Source organism: Filicampus tigris, chromosome 10 (assembly GCF_054856515.1).
Source record: "Filicampus tigris isolate MCC_2025a chromosome 10, RoL_Ftig_1.0, whole genome shotgun sequence".
NCBI lineage: Eukaryota > Metazoa > Chordata > Actinopteri > Syngnathiformes > Syngnathidae > Filicampus > Filicampus tigris.
Window position 1 is genome coordinate 7,646,800 of NC_141226.1, and position 21,163 is coordinate 7,667,962.

The 21,163-nt window shown below is 39.8% G+C and overlaps 1 protein-coding gene across 2 annotated transcripts in view; it reads left to right on the forward strand.

Moving 5' to 3' along the window:
- The window catches only part of LOC147140602 (sodium channel protein type 2 subunit alpha-like), a 49,100-nt gene that overhangs the window by 2,229 nt on the left and 25,708 nt on the right, over positions 1–21,163 (forward strand). For both annotated transcript variants that reach the window (XM_086042251.1, XM_086042252.1), the window contains exons 2-14: positions 7,116–7,422; positions 9,634–9,751; positions 10,659–10,749; positions 11,715–11,843; positions 12,618–12,709; positions 12,810–13,052; positions 13,145–13,208; positions 18,862–19,003; positions 19,384–19,581; positions 19,655–19,837; positions 19,947–20,318; positions 20,397–20,526; positions 20,660–20,898. In XM_086042251.1, the coding sequence (XP_085898377.1) occupies positions 7,156–7,422; positions 9,634–9,751; positions 10,659–10,749; positions 11,715–11,843; positions 12,618–12,709; positions 12,810–13,052; positions 13,145–13,208; positions 18,862–19,003; positions 19,384–19,581; positions 19,655–19,837; positions 19,947–20,318; positions 20,397–20,526; positions 20,660–20,898 (2,268 nt within the window). In that variant the 5' untranslated portion in view covers positions 7,116–7,155. The remainder of the gene's footprint in view (positions 1–7,115; positions 7,423–9,633; positions 9,752–10,658; positions 10,750–11,714; positions 11,844–12,617; positions 12,710–12,809; positions 13,053–13,144; positions 13,209–18,861; positions 19,004–19,383; positions 19,582–19,654; positions 19,838–19,946; positions 20,319–20,396; positions 20,527–20,659; positions 20,899–21,163) is intronic.

Here is a 21,163-nt window from a genome sequence, read left to right on the forward strand (position 1 = left end):
AGATGAACATATATTTAATGGCAGAGGTGCTGTGCTTGTTGATCCAGCAGGGAGATTCTTGAGCCTGTGACTGATGGGAAAGTTTTTTTATTTCATTTTTTTATTTATTTATTTATTTATTTATTTTGTGGTATTGTGGTATGGAGGGGCCCGCAGTGTGAATTTCTTTTTTTTACAGAGCCCAAAGTCATTTGCTGCACCCCGTAGGTTCTAAACCTTGAAGATTTAAATTCTGCATCATTTTGTTGGGAATTTGGGGCAGTTTAAAGCCCCTATACCACTCACTGAGCGGCAAATGCGAGTGTTTTCGAAGGCAGCGAATGTTGCGTTCACGTCAACGTTTGTCAGGGTTCGTTCATTGTCACAAATGTTCGCAAACGTTCGCCAGATGTCGCCAACAGTTCACCAACAGTTTTTGTGATTTTTCTTGTAGCAAGGGAGTTTTAAACATGTTCAAAATTCCTTTGCAACAAGAAAAGTACAGTCAAACATCTACCGAATGTCCGTTTGGCGAACATTTGCACCCTTGAACAAACCGTGACGTACTATGATGAATCATGATGTAAACACACATTTTTCTACCTTCGCCAACAGTCAGATATGTTCAGCACTCAGTGGGATAGGGGCTTAAAATGCTCACCGTAATTTATGTGTACAAAAGCTTAAGAGGGAGTCAGCCCAAACATATTTTTTTCAAGAATATGTTCTATGCACCGGCCCCGGCCTCCCTGTGTGTTTGCATGTTCTACCCATGCCTGCGTGGGTTTTCTCCGGATACTCCGGTTTCCTCCCACATTCCAAAAACATGCATGGTAAATTGATTGGACTCTCTAAACTGCCCCTAGGTGTGATTGTGAGTGCGGATGTCAGGGTGCCCCCTGCCTACTGCCCGAAGACAGCTGGGATAGGCTGGGGGCGACCCTTGTGAGGATAAATGGTATCGATAATGGATGGATGGATGTTCTATGCAAGCCCACTAGTTGAAACAAGGCATTCTGATAAATATTGTGTTTGTGGAATTTAACGGTAGAAAGATGCAACAGTGCTCCCGGCCTTCATGGAAGAAACGCGGTTATGTGCTCCTGGGTTAATATTAAAAAACTACGACCAATCGTCACCAAAATTCACATGCACATCTCTACCTATGCCACATCAATCTTGGAAAATATCAAAACAATCGCCTCAATATTTTGGATTTTATTGACATTAAGCATTTCCCTCATTAAACTGGAGTGAGCACCTATGGAGAGAAAGACGTTAATGTCCACAAATTGTCTTCCCATGGGCATGCTGTTATTGACAGTATATATATGTCATCTTTTCAAATATGTCAAATATTTACCACATACAGATTTAGGTTACAGTGTAGCCTACCTTTCAACATGACATCACAAATGTGCAGTATTCAATGGGAAATGTAGATTGTAAATAATTGCTCATCAGTCCTGTGACTTGTGATTGATTATTACTATTATTATCCATCCATCTAAAATGTTCTAGTATAAAATTATACATTTTAACAGTTAAGACTTAATTAAACAAGCAAAAGATAATTTGATAGATACAAAGACTTTTGAAAATCAATATCTAAATCTAGAAGTCATCAGTTTCATCAATGTTTTTTCAAATAAAACCATAGAATACAACATATAACTGTGTGTCTTTGTACAAGCAAAGTTCCTGTCTAGGGCTCTGATCTTCTTTGAATCCAATTATCATAATTATTTGTAATGATGATGAGCATAGCACAGCTGTCCGTTTTGGGAATATAATTTCATTCATGTTTCGCCGTGCAATGTTTAATACTTTCTCACCAACGAGCTGCCATGCAATTTGAGTCAGTTCTTCTTGACAAACATACTCCCTATGCTTTAATGTAGATTCGTAATATCCCACTGTGCAGTTTAATGATGCATATTACAGATAACCTGCCGTAGAGGACTTTGATGCCACTTATCTTCTTTCTGATGCTGCAAGAACTTGACCTATTTATTGGAATAGGAAATGTGAAAGTACTGGATTCACTATGTGAGACATGCTGATCTGAGCTCAACCTGGGCCAAAATTGGCAGATCAAGAGAAAGCAGATAACTAGCGTCTGGCTGTTGTGTGAAGGGATCAATGCACTTCAGGACAGAAGGTGATGGCAAACTCTCTTGAGTTTTGTTGTTTCTCTCTCAACAGAAAAGAAATGTTCTCTTTCAAAAGCTTTTACTGCTATTGAAATGCCACGGCAGAAATTGATATATGATGGATTTTTTTTGCCTAAGAGCTAAGCTAACGACCATCACTCCTTATCTGTTTTCTGGGCACTATGATGTCACTTTTACTCGACAGCAAGTGGGAGAACAAGGCAAAATGGCAGCCCCCTGAGCTGGATAAAGACTGGTCATTTTTTCTGCTTAAAGGGAAATCAACCCAAACATATTTTTTTCAAGAATTTGCTCCGAATATGAGTTAAGCAGCAAAATCCAGGGGGTGGCCATTTTGTAATTTCTGTCAACCGAAAATGACATAACAACTACTCACGGCTCAGGTAACGACCAATCACGGCTCAGATTCAGAAAACACGTTAGCTGTGATTGGTTGTTACCTGAGCCCTGAGTAGTTGTGATGTCATTTCCAGTCAACAGAAGTGACAAAATGGCCGCCCTCAGAGATGGCTAAAAACGGGTGGATTAACTGTTATTCCACAAATGCAATATTTATCAGAATGCCTTGTTTCAACTAGTGGGCTTGCATAGAACAGATTCTTGAAAAAAATATGTTTGGGTTGACTTTGTCTTTAATTTATAGTCCACAAATGCAATACTAATCATAACACTGTGTTGGACTATTGGGGGGTGCATAGGACATATTGTAAAGAAAGTGTTTGACTTGACTTTCCCTTTTACACTCTGTATGAGTCTAGGTCCAGTCCAGGCATAAAATTAAAAAAGTGTGAATGTTATTATCGAATCTTCTAACTACCTGACCTTTATACATTGGTCACCTGAGTACCAAAACACCATTGGACTTATGTTCCAACCTGGAAAAGGCAGCAGTATAGTTCAGTCTTTTCAGTTTTGTACGCTGTGCTCTTTTCATTTAATTTGTGCAGTAAAAGAAAGAACTGCTTCACAAACAACAACTTTGTAAACACAGAAGCAGGAAATAGAAATCCAACTGCAGATGGTCGCTTGACAGATGTGGAGATGCAATTTTAAGCCTTTGTTTAGGCAACACGGGTTACGGCAGCCGGGCCCTAAACACAGCCAAAGTTTCTTTTGTAGAAAACGTCTGTAGGCTACAGGATTTTCAGGGAAGGAATCATGCAAATATATAGATTCGGTCGACCATAATTAAGTAATAACATTTAATGAATCATCATATTGCTGCTGGCAGGCCTTCTTTTTCATGTTCAAATGTAAGCAAATCTGCCTCATTAAAATACCCATTCTTCATTTCAGTCAAATTACGAACATTTAAGTCCCTTAGAATCCAATGCAAGATGTGCATTGTCCTTTATTGTAATCTAAAATATACACTCACAAAAAGTTAGAGATATTTGGCCTTTGGGTGAAATTTCAGGATGAGCCTGAAATGCATTCAAACCTTTACAGGTGAATTTACAGTAATGTGACCTCTAAGCTTTTGAATGCACATGTCCAGCTGTTAAATGTTTCTGTACGTTTTGTACAAGTTGCTATTCTCTAACGAGGAGCTTAATGTCCTGGTTAAATTATAGCTGGTGTTTAAACAGTCGCCCTCATCATGCTGTTCACGTTTGGACATCATGAGACCGACACGACACCTATAACAATGGATCAGCAGTACCTTGCCATTGTGATGCTTCAAACAAGACGTTCTCAGACGGAAGTGGCCACTGAGCTTAGAGTGTCACAAAGTGTCTTCAGCAGGTTGCAACAGAGATACCGAGAGACTGGAAGAGTCACAGAAAGATATACAAGTGGACATCCTTTGGCCACATCCCATGCTGATGATGGCTATATTGTGAACAATGCCCTGAGAAACCAGATGATGAATGCCATACTCCAGGTATGTTTAAAGTGAAAGTCAACCCAAACATATTTTTTTCAAGAATATGTTCCCATCAGGCCCACTAGTTGAAACACAGCATCCGGATTAATTTTGCGTTTGTGCAATATAAATTAAGCAGTAAAATGCACTCATTTTTAGCCATCTCTGGGGGCGGCCATTTTGTCTTCTGTCGACTGAAAATGACATCACAATTGCTCACAACGGCTAATCACGGCTGACCTGTTTTCTGAATCTGAGCCCTGAGTGGTCGTTGTGAGCAGTTGTGATGTCATTTTCAGTTGACAGAAAACAAAATGGCCGCCCCCTGGGATGGCTAAAAACGAGTGGATTAGCACTTATTCCACAAACGCAATATTGATCAGAATGCCCTGTTTCAACTAGTGGGCTTGCATAGAACATATTCTTGAATAAAAAATGTTTGCGTTGAATTCCCCTTTAAGGGAGTCGAGAGGCAGCAAGTGTCATGTCAGACCATTCGAAATCGTTTACATCAGCGTGGCCTGCGTGCTAGATGACCTGCACAGGTACCTCACCACACTAGCAGGCACAGGCGTCATCGTCTCGCATGGGCCAGGGAGCATTTATGCTGGACGAGGGACCAGTGGGCCTCAGTGCAGTTCTCTGATGAAAGATGATTTCAGAAGAAATAATGGCCGCCACTAGTCCGCTGATAGTGTAGTGGTACACACGCCTGAGTTGTGTGCGGGCAGCGTGGGATCGATTCCCGCTCAGTGACAGTGTCTATGTGTGCCCTGCGACTGGCTGGCGACCAGTTCGGGGTGTAGTCTGCCTTCGCCCATTCACGGCTGGGATAGGCTCCAGCAACTCCCCGCGACCCTATATAGGATAAGCGGTTTGGAAGATGACATGACATGACATAATGGCCGCCAATGTCAAAGAGAGCAATATGCGTCAGCCACTGTTGTCACCAGACAAACTTTTGGTGGTGGCGGTGTGGCAATGTGGGCAGGTGTGTCCAGTCCATACAGTACTGCCCTACACTTTGTGAATCGTACAGTGACGAGCCCATACTACCTGAATGACATCATGGATCAGTGATTGTGCCCCTATATGAAGAACACAGGCTTAATTTCATCTTCGTGGACGACCATGCGCCAGCTCATCGAGGTGGCATCATCAGGGAATGGCCGTTGGAGACTGGTGTACCTCAAATGGAATGGCCTACATTTTCTCCAGACCCGAATCCAATTGAAAAGCTATGGGAGCACCTGAGTCGCCATGTAGGGGCTCCAAACCGCAGAACCTCAATGACCGGAGGGTTGCTCTTTCAGAAGAGTGGAATGCCATGCCTCAGCAGACAATAAGTCGACTTGTGAACAGCATGAGACGTCGTCGTCAAGCTGTAATTGATGCTCAAGGGCTCAATGACGGGTTATTGAGATGTTGACTTTTTTTGTTGTGGTGCACCCACCATTGTTGTTCACTTTTGTTTCAATGAATTGTCCTACTTTCATGATATGATACCACTGTAGCGTGAACTTTTTACATTTTCCATAAATTTCACCTGAAAGCCAAATATCCCTAACATTTTGTTTGTTGTATAATACATGAGCAACATTGAACTTGCGTGAATTGTAGTCTGTTATGTCACACTCTTAGTACATGTCCTTTAACCAACACAGTAAATGAAGTATTCTGCACAAGTCACTTTTGGGTACATTCATACACAGGGTTCACAAGAGGTCTGTTGCAGGGTATGGGCATGCGGCTGGCGGACTGGGGTGCGATACAATTGCTATTACTCGCTCCAGAGTCTCCGCTCGTCTGCCCTGCCAGGTCATCAGTTTTAATGCACTACACACTCATCAAATGGATGCAGGCAGGGGCGGACTCAAGGGCAGGTGAGCTTGGCCTCCCTGTGTCTCTCTGGCCCAGCCCAGCTATATCCTTCTGTTTTTATTGCACCACATACATATATACATATCCATACATACATATATCCCACAATACACGCATTGTGGGACTGGGTGGCTCGGGTCAGGTGGCAAACTGCGGGTCAGCAATACCCATGGCCGTCCCACCATACCTTCACCAACCTTTCCAATTTTAATACATTCTATCACACTGAGGGTATTCACGGTGCAGGGATTATCAGTTGTGGAGGTGGTGACAATATTAATAGGTGGGGAGGGTTAGGGGGGAGGTCTCCCCACCCACCATGGTGGCAACCTTTAGTCTCCCCTCTCTTTCCTTGCTGGCATGGTTCACTGGCTCGCCAGTTGTGAGAATTTGCCCTCCCAGGTGTTGGCTGGCCCCTACATCGGGCCTCTTTCAAGCTTTGCTGCGGACGCCAGGTGACATGCACATGTGTCAGTTTTAATTCACCAATATACCGTATTTCCAGAGAGATGCCTATGGGATCTACTGTAGTTACTTGATGTAGGGCCCACACACGCTGACGTAGCGCTTTTGATTTCTCCCTGGACTGTCCTCTTTTTTGCACTCAAAAGTCCCTACAGGTATTTAGGCACTGCATTTTGCTTTTAAATTCAGGTTAAAAACTTTGCTGTTTTCCCATACCTTTGATTAAGGTCCTTTAAAGGGGAAATCAACCCAAACATAGTTTTTTCAAGAATATTTTCTATGCATTTTTTTCAGATTACACCCTGCATCCTGGGTGTCATAACCCAAAAATTAAATATGCAAGTTTTGCAGGAAAACTAAACATTCAGCCCCTCCACGCCTCATAAACGTTGTAAAGAAGTATTGAACAAATGTACATTACTTCTGATCCAGAGCAGAAAATCATTACTTATACAGATTACATTTTGACTGTGTGATGGAGTTACAGGGATAAGGATATTGCATTACATTGTGTCAGGACCAGTACAAAAAACATGCAGGGCCATAACAAAAGGTATTCTTGAACAAAATAATACACCCATAGCATGATTTGTGTCAAAGTTATAATTTATAGCATCACATTAGAGAGTTTAATGTCTATAATTAACATCCCCCCAAATGTGTAATTTTGTCTCCTTTGATTATTACATCAGCTTTTTTTCTACTTTTTCATTTGACTTCACTTTTCGCACCTCTCTGCCTACCTCTAGCTGTAAGTAAATCCTAGTACAGAAGAATCAGGATGAAAAGATGGCAGCCATGCTGTTACCAACGGGTCCTGATGGCTTGCGGCTGTTTACTCGTGAATCCTTGGCTGCCTTGGAGCAGCGGATCGCAGAGCAGCAGGCCAAGAATGCCAAGGTTTGCAAGGAGGCCCACAAGAACGTGGACTCATCCAAACCCAGGGTCGACCTGGAGGCAGGCAAGCAGCTACCGCGCATCTTCGGGGACATCCCTTCAGAGCTTGTTGGGGTGCCACTGGAAGACATCGACCCGTTTTACTTCAAGAACAAGAGGGTGAGTACAATGCGTCGCAATTCTGAACTCATTGGAACTAGGGACGTACTGGCCCCAAATTCAGCCCGAGAATCTGGGGTAGAGAGGCCCGACTGATGGTAGACCGTTTTTTTTATTCCTCCCGCCATGCAGCGAGGCCCCAAATAGTAATCAATAAAATAGTGAAAAAAGTCTGTCATTTTTGTAGTAAAGAGAATCTAATGAAGTTGTCGAATGCCAAGCCACTTACTTAGGATGTCATGTTGACATCTGTTTAATTCAACTTGGTACAATCAAGCTACCTTTGCACTGCCACTGAATCAAAACAACCTAGCCTAGCATAAACATATGCCGCAGCCTACAGGCTATAACGCTTGTGTCTGACACGGACTTAGACGCATGGCTAGTGCACTTGCTGTGGTTTTGACATTAGACAGCCCAGGCTACCCTACAGGATATGATCTACTGTAGTATGGTCTGTATAATGACTTATGACTCTAGGCCATCCCAAATTTGTTGATAGGCTGTACTTATGCTACGTTAAAATCTGACTGAGTGTTTTGGAAATTATATAGCACGGAGCTTATAAAGTAAATGTAGAGTATAAACATAAAATATAAAGTGATTTTTTTTACACACATCTTAACCTTCACTTAACAGTTCACATTTGATTACAAAGAACAGCAATAACTAAAATACCCACTAAATAGTAACAAACACGTCGGGCCTACATTTCAGTACAAATTGTACTGGCCTTAATTTCAAGTAACACTAAAATTAAGCCTCAAGTTTTAATTTGCATCACAACAAATATATGCACATTTCAAGCAAAAAATGACTTTGTTTACCTTCCTTCCAAGAACTTTTTGACAGCGGTATTAACACTTTACGTGATGACAGAAAATTCGCTAAATGCTCGATCACGTAGCACCAATATTCACATTATCGGGAGGGAACATTCATTTGCTCCTCAGTCATGTAGCTCTACTGTATTGGGCTCTCAGTTTGGGTCTAATAAAGTCACGTCTTGCAACACATGTGACACACCGGTTTTGAGCTGACTTCTGGAAGAATAGAAAAGTGCTAGTCCATATATTCATTTTTTAAAATTCACTTTTCTGAGTCAACTTTATGAAGGCTGTGTTGTGTTTTCAATACGGCAAATGTCTTCCAGTAAACAAACAATTTGAGTGGCTGATTGTGCTCATGTAAGATCACAACAAGAGCTACCGTAATCCTGAATATACACCATCTGTGACACTGGTGTATGTGAGTGAGAAAAAAATGATGATACACAGTCAGCCAGTTGAAGATACCAATTATAAAGAAGATACAAGGGAAAAAAAAATATATATATATATATTTGACCAAATCGACTGGTGGTTTTCCAAAATGCCACCTGGCCCGTTATTGAACAATACATTTAGAAAGCAGGGGAATGACAAAAATTGCCATGATTTCATAGTGTTGTACTATTTTAACCACCAAGCACCAATTAAGTACCGCCGATTTTAAGTAGTAAGCCTATTGAGAGAAAAATGTCTGGTTATTTTTATTATTAATTTAGTTTTATGATGGTGACGTTTGACCCCGGAACTGCTTTTTTTTTTTTTCATTTCCATGTTTTCCAATGGAAAAATTTGTTTAATAAACGTAACGTCTGTCATCTTCCGTGAATGTATTATGTTCAAGTTTCACAGTATATTTTATATATATTCTTTAATATCGTTGAAACCAAGATGTTTAAAAAAAAAAAAAAAAAAAAAGCAGTAATAGTCAGTAATGAAGCTTCTCTGGGAAGTATTTTACAACCGTTTAATCAAAACCACAGTGCCTGCATCTCATTCTACAATGTTTTTTATTTCTTTCTTTCTTTTAGATTTTCACTTGCTTTGTTGGTAAATCTGAGCCATTAATGGTCTGTTTATGGATTATCCACAGATGACAAAATATTTAAATAAATGCCACATCTGTTGGGGAAAGTTTCAGGTTGCTTTGCTTCAGAGTTGCCTCCATTATCTCCACTGGTATTGTTTTTATGTTTTCTACAATGCTTTCTTGGAAGCAAAAGTGCTTGTAGGGTGGAAGTTTATACAAACAGAACTGCTTGACTTTTTGTAGTTTATTTAAGGTAAAGGTGCACACAGATCACATACTGAAGATCTATGTCTATTGTTTACTTAATGTTATGAACAAATGAATAATGATTTCTGTCTTTTCTTTCCTCCCTAGACTTTTATCGTACTTAACAAAGGCAAGGCTATCTTCAGATTCAGTGCCACGTCTGCTCTTTACATATTCAGCCCATTCCACTTCATCAGATCGATCGCCATCAAAGTTTTAGTCCATTCATATCCTTTTTGTTTTGTGTGCATGTAAATTCCTTTTTTTAACCATTTTAATGAATTATGATTGTGATAAGATAAAAGTAATTATGTCTTCAAATATCAGGCATGACAGTAATAGAAGAAGGCTCCCTGTTTAATATGGCAACAATTTTACTACAAAATTAGTCTAACTCTTGTTATTTAATTTAGTGACACAATACTATTGCTATTGTTATCATTATAATAATAGTGACATACTGTACTTTGTACGTAAAATAGTATATATACAAAAAAAAAGTGCAATGTAGTAAATTGTGAAGGGGCCAAATATCCTATTTATCATTGTGAATAAGCCAATTCTTAATAATTCTAACTGTTCTGTGAATGTTAGTGATTGCTTTTTTCCAAAGTTACATTTTTGATACAGCTTTGTAATAGTCCTCTGGCATCACAAACCAAATCCCCTCTGAGATCCCTCTTTTAATCTCTGATATGAAAAAAGAGCACGGTGTTTGCATCATGACAGCTGCCTATTATTTATCAGGCAGAACAGACAACTTTGTGTCATTGAATCTTCCCCTTTGTGCAGTATATTCCAAAAATCGAATCCTACACCATTTTGAAACAGAGTCTTCAAAATATGCAATATTACCTCAGCATTGTGCCTGGTCAGTCTGCAGATTTTTTAAATTGTATCTTTTACCCACAAGGGAAAATGGTATCAGTCCCTTGTATTCAAACTGTAAATGTAGTTTACTTACTCTAAGCTGCATTTACAGCATTGTAATAATGCCATTGGCACACACTGTGGTTTGTTGGTTTGTCCTAATGGATAGATATATCCCATAGGATTATGACATTGTTTGTGTATTACTGTATTTGTTTGTTCAATTAATATTTCACAGTAGACTTTCCTTAACTTCTTCTGCACATTGTTCAGCCTGTTTATCATGTTCACCATTCTGACCAACTGTTTTTTCATGGCTATGTCGGACCCAGCACCATGGACCAAGCACCTAGAGTAAGTCCTCACAGTATTAAAAGTTGTTTCCTTACGCTAAAAGCAAAAATGTTAAACTCAGATGTTATATGTTATAATGTACAGCTGTGCCCAGGTGTACCTGGAGAATCGTGTCTGTACAGTATGTGATGTATGATGCATGCCATCTGCAATTTGGTACATTGCGATATGGAATGAGATTGGTCAATTTCTCTCTAGGCTATGCCTGATGTAGCAGGTGTGGTGGAGCTGTTTACAAGCATGTTTGCATGCGGCTTTGCCTGCCAAAGATAATATCATTTTACATTTACACTCCATCTACTGCTGTGTGCAGTAGTTGGCTCTGCTTTTCAGTGAGTTTTCTGAAACAATGCAGCCACCTCTCATTTGTCTAGTAAATACTACACATAGCTCCCATTAGCAGCCAGCTGCAAAGACTGAAATGAGATAATTGTAATAGAAAGACACCGGCTCAAACATTAGGCTCGCCGGCACAGTCCATTAATCAGTTTAGATTCATAGGGACCTATTTTTGTGCCCAGCGCAAGTCGAACGCAAAGTGCAAATTGAACACTGCTGCAGTATTATCCAATTATCTCATAATTTGTTGAGATGAGATTAATGAATACTCTGCTATCTGGCAGCAGACGAAGGACATGAGAGTTTCATCAAGGTTATTACTATTTTTTTATTAATCAAATTCCATATTAAATAGCTGTTGAAATAGATAGTTATGCTTTTTTTAATGAATTTCTGTCACCAAAAAATAATTCAAACTCACTTCGATGTTTACACATTTTCTCATTCCTCCATCAGTTTGGTTGCTGTGCAAAATTATTATTATTTCTGTATTTTCATCACTTGGTTTCAGCCAATTGTCAGTGTGCAGTGAAGTGTAACAGTGTGTGATATTTCTATTTTTGTGCTGCATGGTATTCATTAATAAAACGACCATCCCTTTTTATTCCTGTTCATTCATTCTACAGGTATACTTTCACTGCCATTTACACTTTCGAATCTGCAATAAAGATATTTGCCCGAGGATTCTGTATAGTTCCCTTCACCTTTTTGAGGGACCCGTGGAACTGGCTGGACTTCACCGTCATTGTTATGGCGTAAGTAAACATTTTTACAGTTCCATACAGTATCAGTGACCATATTTGACTTTCTAAGGTTCAGGTTGCAACATTGTTTGAGTTAATCTGAAAGGGCATACTCTTTGAATCATTAATTTACTGCTCTTATGTCTTTGGAAAGTTGCTGTAGATGATAACATTTGGAAATTCTGAGGAAACGTGATAGAAACAAAGCACCGAAAACCTCAAATCTCAGCTCAGTTATGCAATTGCTTCGAGCTGCCCTCTCACTTTGACAGCCCGACCTGTACATACATGCATGCGACACAAAGTGAAATAAACCATATAATGTATGAAAATGTTTTTTAAAAAAAAACAGTTTGTAAATCAATTATACAGGTGTCAAAATTAATTGATTAATGGACAATTAATTGGTCATCACATTAAACGTTTTGAACTTTTACTTTGGATAAGAATGAGTGACAGTTTTGACTATTTTTTGTCATGTTACGGGCCAAAACAAGAATCAAATTGTGGAGAAAATGATCTATTATGAAAAAAAAAAATAATTTACGGCCACAATACGAAGTGATTTAATTGTTACTGACCTACAGTAGATGAATGAACAAAGATTAATTATTTGAAGTAAATAAATGCTCAATTTCGGATTTCCTTTTATTTACTACTTGTGTGTCCCAATCACATTTATATGGATTCAATTCTTAAATGATGCTGTATTAATGATTTGAATCAATAACTGTTGTAATTACATAGAAAGCAACCTTCCTCTCTGCTCTTTTCATCAAATTCCAGATATGTGACTGAATTTATAGACCTTGGAAACGTCTCGGCACTACGAACCTTCAGAGTGCTACGAGCCCTCAAAACCATCTCAGTTATACCAGGTAATACACATTTCCAATCTGTCTGACATCTGCTCTCAATCAAGGAATGAAAGCAGATATGCGCCAACCACCCATATGTCCAATTCCCGCATCCATGCAGGTCTGAAGACCATTGTAGGAGCTCTGATCCAGTCTGTGAAGAAGCTGGCAGATGTGATGATCCTGACCGTATTTTGCCTCAGCGTATTCGCCCTTATCGGCCTGCAGCTTTTCATGGGGCTTTTGCGACAAAAGTGCATTCGCAGCCTCACACATTGCGTCAACTCCTCCTATAGTCCGAATACGTCTTTCATCTGCAACAACAGAACCTGGAACTCCATGGAGGATTTTCTCACCAGTGAAGGTCAGTCCAAATCACTATGCCGGGACAAACATTAGTTATTTGTCAACATAGGTTATGTCATTTATGAGAATGCTGTTTTCGTTTTCCTTTAGATAACTTTTACAAAGTTGAAGGAGCAAAGGATGCTTTAATATGTGGATATGGCAATGATGCAGGGTAAGTTACTTGTAAATCATCTGCATGCCGTTATATAACAGTAAAACATCTAGTCTCTTTTGATCACATGCGTGTCATGTTTACGGGCCCCAGGCTTGGTGCAAATAGTCTTTACAGAACCAGCACAAAGACATACAAAGACGAAATGATGTGGCTCTATATTTTAGTCCATGACATAATGTATAGAGGAGTGATCCCATCAGAAGGAGGGGGCGGGTTGTGAGGGTGTGTTGTAGCGTGAGAGAGGCTGTGCACAAGACGACATGCAGTGTGGATTATCACCCTAGTGCCACTGGCACCCTGCACTGAGAGCTATGGAGTTGCCAGCTGGAGAGAGAGAGAGATAGAGAGAGGAGAGAGAGAGAGAGAGAGAGGGGTCATTAGGGATTTCATCATCTCAAAAGCTCCACATAGCGATGAGGTTGAACCAGAGTGGACTGGATCACTGCATCACTGGATTGATTGATACTCTGCTGCTACGGTTGAGAAAAGACATGTCCTGCAATTTGATTCCTGATAAGTGCATCAGACCTACGAGCAGACACGTCATAAATAGATTTGACCAACCAAAAGTGATCCATAAGAAATTACAAATGAATGGGATATTAGATGCGATAAGAATCACGTCAAAATGCACAATGATCTTACGTGCAGTGAAGGACTTTGTCGGTGGTGTCACACAGTGCCTGTCACAGGAAATGTGTGACACCATCCAAATATTGCTACTCAGCCTACATACGGAATAATCCTATAAATCTGCAAATGCTTTTGAAACAAGCACAACAGGATGACTCGACCCATGCCAGGCCCAGTTCAGGGGTTATAGTGAACTAAATACGTACCCATCTGTGTCAGTCTGAATTCCCACTTTAACAAATGCCTTCTGTGACTGAGGTGTTTTTGTTTTGTTAATGATAGGAGAAAAGACAAAGAAGGAAAAGTACGCTTTTTCTCTAGGAGGGTTTGTACACATTTACTGTATTTTCCTTACTTCATGGTTCTTCATGTTTAATTAAATGAATAATACAACCGGTTTTAGTGCAATCCATAGAGCACTGAGCACTAGGATTTACATGATGATTATAAGATACATACATGAATATAAGATAGTGACACAGTTGATTCACTTCACTTGATTCAATTCACTTCCAGCATAAAGCTTCTTATTCCAGCCCAGGACCAAGTAGAGGTTGGAGTTATATGAGTTAGTGTGCTTGCTAAATGAAGCGTGAACCTTCAGAACATGTTGGACTTTGTTGTCTTATGTGCCACTTGGTACTTTCCAGAAGATAAATGGACCCCCATCTCTAAGCCCCTATCCCAGTGAGCGGCGAACAATTGCGAGTGTTTTCGAAGGCAGCCAATGTTGCGTTCGCATAAGGGTTTGTTTCAATGACAGAAATGTTCACAAAACATTCACCAGACGTTCGCCAACAGTTTTAGTGATTTTCCTTGTCGCAAGGAAATTTTGAAAATGTTCAAAATTCCCTTGTGACCAGAAAAGTACAGGCAACGAACGTTTGGCGACCATTTGGTGAACATTTGAGACCGTGAACAAACCTTAACGAACTCTGAGGTCAACACGCATTTTTCTACCTTCTCCATTAGTAGTAATTGTTAACCCTTCAGTGGGGTAGGGGCTTAAAGCTCCATCAATTATCTGTATCACTCAGCTAAGACAGGTTTGATTATCCATGCCATGGGTGTGGTTGCCATGGGGATAACTGTGATGTCATTTTCAGTCAACAGAAAGTTGCAAAATGGTCAGAGATTGCTAAAAACGTGTGGATTAACTCTTATTCCACAAATGCAACATTTATCAGAATGTCATGTTTACACTAGTGAAGGCGCTTAGAACATATTATTGCAAATAATTTTTGGCGGTTGACTTCCCCTTTAAGTGTATAGGCAGTGGTTTATAACTGAACTTAAAGATGTTTGGAGAAAGAGTGTCCATAATAAAATTGAGAAACTAACAGAGCTGAGCATTTGACTAAAACTTGAGTTTCCGTTATTCGTCATCTGTCTGCAGCGTGGGTACCCTTCCGTCATCCGTCATTCGCCTTTTTTTCCGGGGGAAAAAATAGTAACCGTCCATAGGCCGGTCCGCCTCTAATTTTAAACAGCCGTCTGTGAGCGAGTCCGACTAAACTTTTCACTCGTACCCACCCCCCCTCCAGAAATAGTGACTCACCGTGCTTTGGAAGCCTTTTCACAGCCTGGTCTCTCACTCAAATCTATCCCCAAGCAACAACAACTCACTATTTTCCTCCCCACCATCGAAGCCTCACTGCGAAAAATAGACTAATGACGAACTGCAGACGAATGGCGGACTAAATAAAGGGGTTTCCGTATATGCTTAATATATCTTTGATAACGACTGATAGGCAAATGTGTGGAAAGACAAAAATTGTCTTATTATCCGTATGACTATATTTGATATTCTGGAGAGGGACCTTGTAGAATATTTTAAACATTTTAATATAGAGAAAAGCACAGCTGTTTTGAGAAATTATTATTTATGGCGTCTAAGGTTATTCCCGCGTTTCCATGGGGATCAGTCAGGCTTGAATGTTGTTTTTAATCCCCCCTAGCCCCCCCACACTCACCTAGTCTCCAAAAAAGCACAGGGACTTAATCCCCTAAGAAGTAAAATCTGACTCAGTGACTTGTGTTCATTTCAGAGGAAAAAGCAGATACGCTTAAGGGCATTAAAGGGGAAACTACATCATTTTAGGTCAGTAAGATCAGACCGATCCAGCTGCTCTACAGTTTACCTCCAAGTTACTACTGCGCTGTTCTTGTTGATTGTTCTTATGCCTTTTCTGAACAAATACACTGACACACATATCACGGTTTTAATCTTTTACCGGTATTCCATTTTGCCTGTGTATCTTTAATACTGTGTGGGAAAGTAAGATTGATGCAATGAATATTTGATGCAATCTCCACATGCAAGTACTGTTTGTGCATGCTATGTATTTCAAGTTTTGACCAAAACAGTAAAAGCATCGTAATGGTTTTGTCAGACTTTTTTCTCCTTAGCTAATAATATATGTAATGACCAAAAATGATCATCAACTACAGTATGATTCTGATGGAACTTCCTAAGGCTGGCTGTGGAGACAAGATATTAAACAGGTCAGGATGGAGGACGTAAAACATAGAGGATGCTTAATCTTTTGAGTGTATTCCAACAAGTAATCCCTGAGTAGATTTCCAAATTAAAGCTTTGGATAGGGTATGATGACACAAACACACGCAGCCAAGCCTGCAGAGACACCACAAGGCCCAAGTATTCACAAAAATATACTTTCAATATATATATATATATATATATATATATATATATATATATAGTGCTGTCAAACGATTAACATTTTTAACTAATTAATCGTAAAATGTTTTCATAATTAATCGCGATTAATCATATTTTTCAACTACAATTTTTTACAAAGCCTGGAACCGATATTTACTTGAGTAATATCTTGGAATTAATATGGAAACAAATTATTCAGATTCAAAGAATGTTCTAATACCTTTATTTGATCCTTGAATACGATTCAGGATTATTTTCCTGTTAAATACAACTGTTGAACAATACAAAAGACGTACAACTACCAGTAATATGGAATTTGAATTTGGCTTTGCAAAGTGTGCAAATTATTTTGGATTTCTCCAATGAGCCATCAAGCAATTTTTTAAAGTAAAACTACCTAAAAGTCCATCTTTGTGACAGTGACTCTCTTCTAAGTTTGGCTGCAAAGTGAGCAGAGGGAAGCTGCCACAGGAAGTAAATAAAACGGAGTTAACTGAGTTAAATTTTTTTAATGCGTTATAAAATTAAATTAATCTCCATACTTAATAGTTTAACTTTGAACTTTGACTGCCCTAATATGAAGATTATTGCTTTAATGTAAAAAAAAGTCAATACTGCCATATGGCAAAAGATCAAATCCCTTATGATGTGTACATTTCACAGGTGTATTTTCACTGAAAAACAAGACTCTTCCAAGAATACTCTTCTTTTTGTGATACAGAAGAAAAGAAAGTAAAACTTCTAGTCCGTCTGAATATTTTTCTTGTTCAGTATTTTGTTCCTGAGATTTAAAGTTTAAATGCCTGTTTAAAGAGCTCCATTTTTTTGGGGGGGGCAAATGTTATGGATTCCATACAAAGTCTGTTTTTTTCTTTTTTTAAATTACCTTAATACAGTATATTTATCTTCAAGGAAACATGTTTATTTTTGTTTCATTTAAGTAAAAACAAAAAAGACCCTCCCCTCCAATTAAATGTTTAAATTAAGAAAGTGAAATAAAATTGTTTTCATTTAATAATAAGAATAAGAATAAGAATAATAAGAATATTAATAATAATCAGTTGTCTTAAATTCTACTTCATCAACATACGTCAGGTACTCATGCACAAAAAGCACACAAAGGTTCAGGGGTATGCAAGCCCAAAAAAATGTAACACATTACTCGATGAAGTTGGGCATGATGCCAAACTGACCTGCTAAATATTATTGTTTTGAAAATAGTGGTTGTGCATCCTTCCAATAAACGATGATTCGATACATATCTCGATGCATGGGCTATAATACAATTCAAGGACTGCTCATTTTAAAGTGGAACGATTCTATTGGGTTCAATTCACTAGGATTAGGATTCGGTTTGATATGGTATTTAGAGGTGTTGCTATTGCTTACCTTCTTATCTACATTTGAGGAGTAATTTATTAAAAACAGCACTCAAATACACAGTTCTATACCTTAAGTGAATACTTCTCTGATTATGTCATCAAAACCAAGCATTATTATCTTTGTAAAGACAATGTTTGATACAGGTTGTGTAACCATTAGACTGCAGGTTTACCACCGAATTCCCTAATTATCTTCTGCCATACTTACAAAACATTTCGTGGTGAAATGGAAGCGGTGGACTTGTGGTTGTGTTGAATTTGTCACATTGGATCAAAGGTTATCTCATTTGTGCTTCACATGTTGAGCATTGAAGCAAAGGTACTATAGATATACGATGATGATGATGATGACGATGGTGATGATGATGAAGCCTCTTCTGTCCTCACTGCTGCATATTAGTGAGTATCCCTGCCCAGGTGGCTGGTTTGTTGGTGAGATGTCCATCTGTTGTCACAGCAGCACTCTGTGCCCAGCTGTTTCCCAGTCATTATGAAATTATTCTGCACTCAGATTGACATGACAGCCCGGCTTGTTCTCCACTGCCAGACCTAAATATTTGCTGTAATGCCACCGCGCTGACAATGAAGATCACAAATGGAGGCAACGAACTGAAAAATGTTTGAACCTCTGCTTGATATCCATCTGGCTTGGCATATAATCTCTTTTGCTGCGGTGCATTTTAGTGCAGCAGAGTGGGATGAATTTCAAGTGCCCTTCTCAGTAGAAATAATGGTGATGAGAGCAGTGATACAGACTTACTGAGTTACCCGCTTCTCTCCGCTGCCGAGTCAAAGGCCACAAGGCTAAATGTTGATACTCGAGATGTTTTTATCCCTGTTACAGCGGCACACACGCTATCACAGTTAGATCTATGCCAGATGCTTTTGATTTAATTGTGCACTGCCTTTGTTGATCCAGACTCTCCTTTAATAATGTACACTTCTATTACAGGAAGTGTCCAGAAGGATTTGACTGCCTAAAGGTTGGAAGAAATCCAAACTACGGCTACACCAGCTTTGATACTTTCGGCTGGGCTTTTCTGGCACTTTTCCGTCTCATGACCCAAGACTACTGGGAAAAACTATTTCACCAGGTTCAATCTCACTTTTCAATTCATTGTCCAATTATAAATTGCACAGCCAAGTTAATTGTTAAATTGATTGTGTGCCGGTAATCAGGTCCCGTATTTCACTCATACATTTTCACCTAGAAATTGTCTGCTTAAAAATAAACTTCACAAATCTACAATTTTAACGTAGTAAATGAGTGAAATGTTACAGATGCTAAAAAAATATTATTATTAATCACTTTATTTTCTGTACTACTTATACTCATCTACTATAATTGTAAAGAAAAAGACTATTTATTAAACCTTTATCATGATATCCTTATTGTTACAAATGGTATAAAAAAAAAAGATCAGCTCTAATCATTTGTTTGTTCGTAATATATTTGTCTTTTTCCATCTTCAAGACTCTGCGCTCAGCTGGAAAGACCTACATGGTGTTCTTTGTACTGGTTATCTTCTTGGGCTCTTTCTACTTGGTAAATTTGATCCTGGCTGTTGTTGCCATGGCATATGAGGAGCAGAATCAGGCGACCATTGCCGAGGCCTGGCAGAAGGAGAGGGAATTTCAAATGGCCATGGAGCATCTCCGTCAGGAGCAAAGAGTACGTCTCGTGCAAACAGTCGTAGAGGATTTGCATATAGTTCCGATTTAACATAGTTACTCTCTGTGTGAAGCTGGCAGCAAAAAGGCAAGCGCAGGAGACCGACTCCATCTTGTCGCCGCAGTTATCTCCATTCTGTACAAAGATAGGAAGTATGAGGCGATGCAGCACTAAGCGAAGGCGATCTCACAGGACGTTATCAGAAGTAACTGCAGTAGAAGCTGAAGACAAGCTTGACCTTCTAGATGAGCCAAAGGTGCTTGACGCAGCCAACCAGTGCATCAATTGCAGCCTACAATTCCAGACGATCAGTAACCGATTATAATTCTCATCCCTAACTACAACAAATGTATTTGTCTCTGTAGCCTCCTTTGTCCCCGCTGCCAGCCCACCCCCTTCTGGCCACACTCTCCTCTCACCCACTCAGCACGAGAAGAGGAAGCCAGAACAGCATCTTCAGCTCATTTAGGGTGCGCAACAACTCAGAGGCTGACTTCGGGGATGACGAGTACAGCATCCATGGGGAGGCTTTCAGAAGCCGCACCAGTTCAACTGCAACACACTGGAAGAGGAGGGCGGGCAGCGTGAAGAGCCACTGCTCCCAAGTCTTCACCCCAAGTCTCACACTAAATGGACGACTCAACGTTTCATTAGACCACAACGGAGTCACTATAGCGGGGCCACACGCCCTGAGCTCCCTCCCCGCTTACAGCATGGAGAGGATCAAGGAGGACACAGTGAGCGTCAAGTGTTTATTCACCAGCAGTATTTCTACATATTTGCTTTTTACTTGACAATAATAATTTGTCCCACAGAAGCCCACCGATGAAGGCGATAATGTCCAAAGACCTCTTCTTCAGCCGTCCCCTACAGTGACAGAGCGTCCTCCTGTGCACAGAAAAAGAGGACTAAGCTCCGTCAGCTTTTTCAGTGATGCCATGGATGGTTAGTTTTGACAAAGCCTCCCATCATTCTCTCTAGGACCACCATGCAGTAGAAAAAAGTCCCAATGTTGGCCCTTGGTAACGCGGTATCATGACACAAATTCCTCACGGTTGACTTGGGTCTGTCTTTGCAGAGCTGGAGGAGTCCAGACAAAAGTGCCACCCCTGTTGGTACACCTTTGCCAAGAAGTACCTGATATGGGACTGCTGCACCTGGTGGCTGAAACTTAAGGAGTGGGTGAAGTTGATGGTGATGGACCCTTTCCTTGACCTTGGTATCACCATATGTATTGTGTTGAACACCCTCTTCATGGCCCTGGAACACTACCCCATGACTGAGGAGTTCAACACCATGCTCTCAGTGGGAAATTTGGTGAGGATTTTTTTTGACAGTGTAACAGCAGATGAGCATTGCACTTCCATTCAAACTGTTCTAACAAACCATCTACAGGGAAATAATGACATTTGGCGATAATTTAGCAGTCGGGTTGCACTGATAATGGCAGTTTTAAGTGTGTGGTGTGATTGTGTTCCTTTGATCAATAAAATGGAGAATTAACATTCTCCTTTGAAGTCCAGACACTAAACCGTGGAATGTGGCTAGCAGGAAAGACAAGAAAGTTAAGATTAAAAATTAC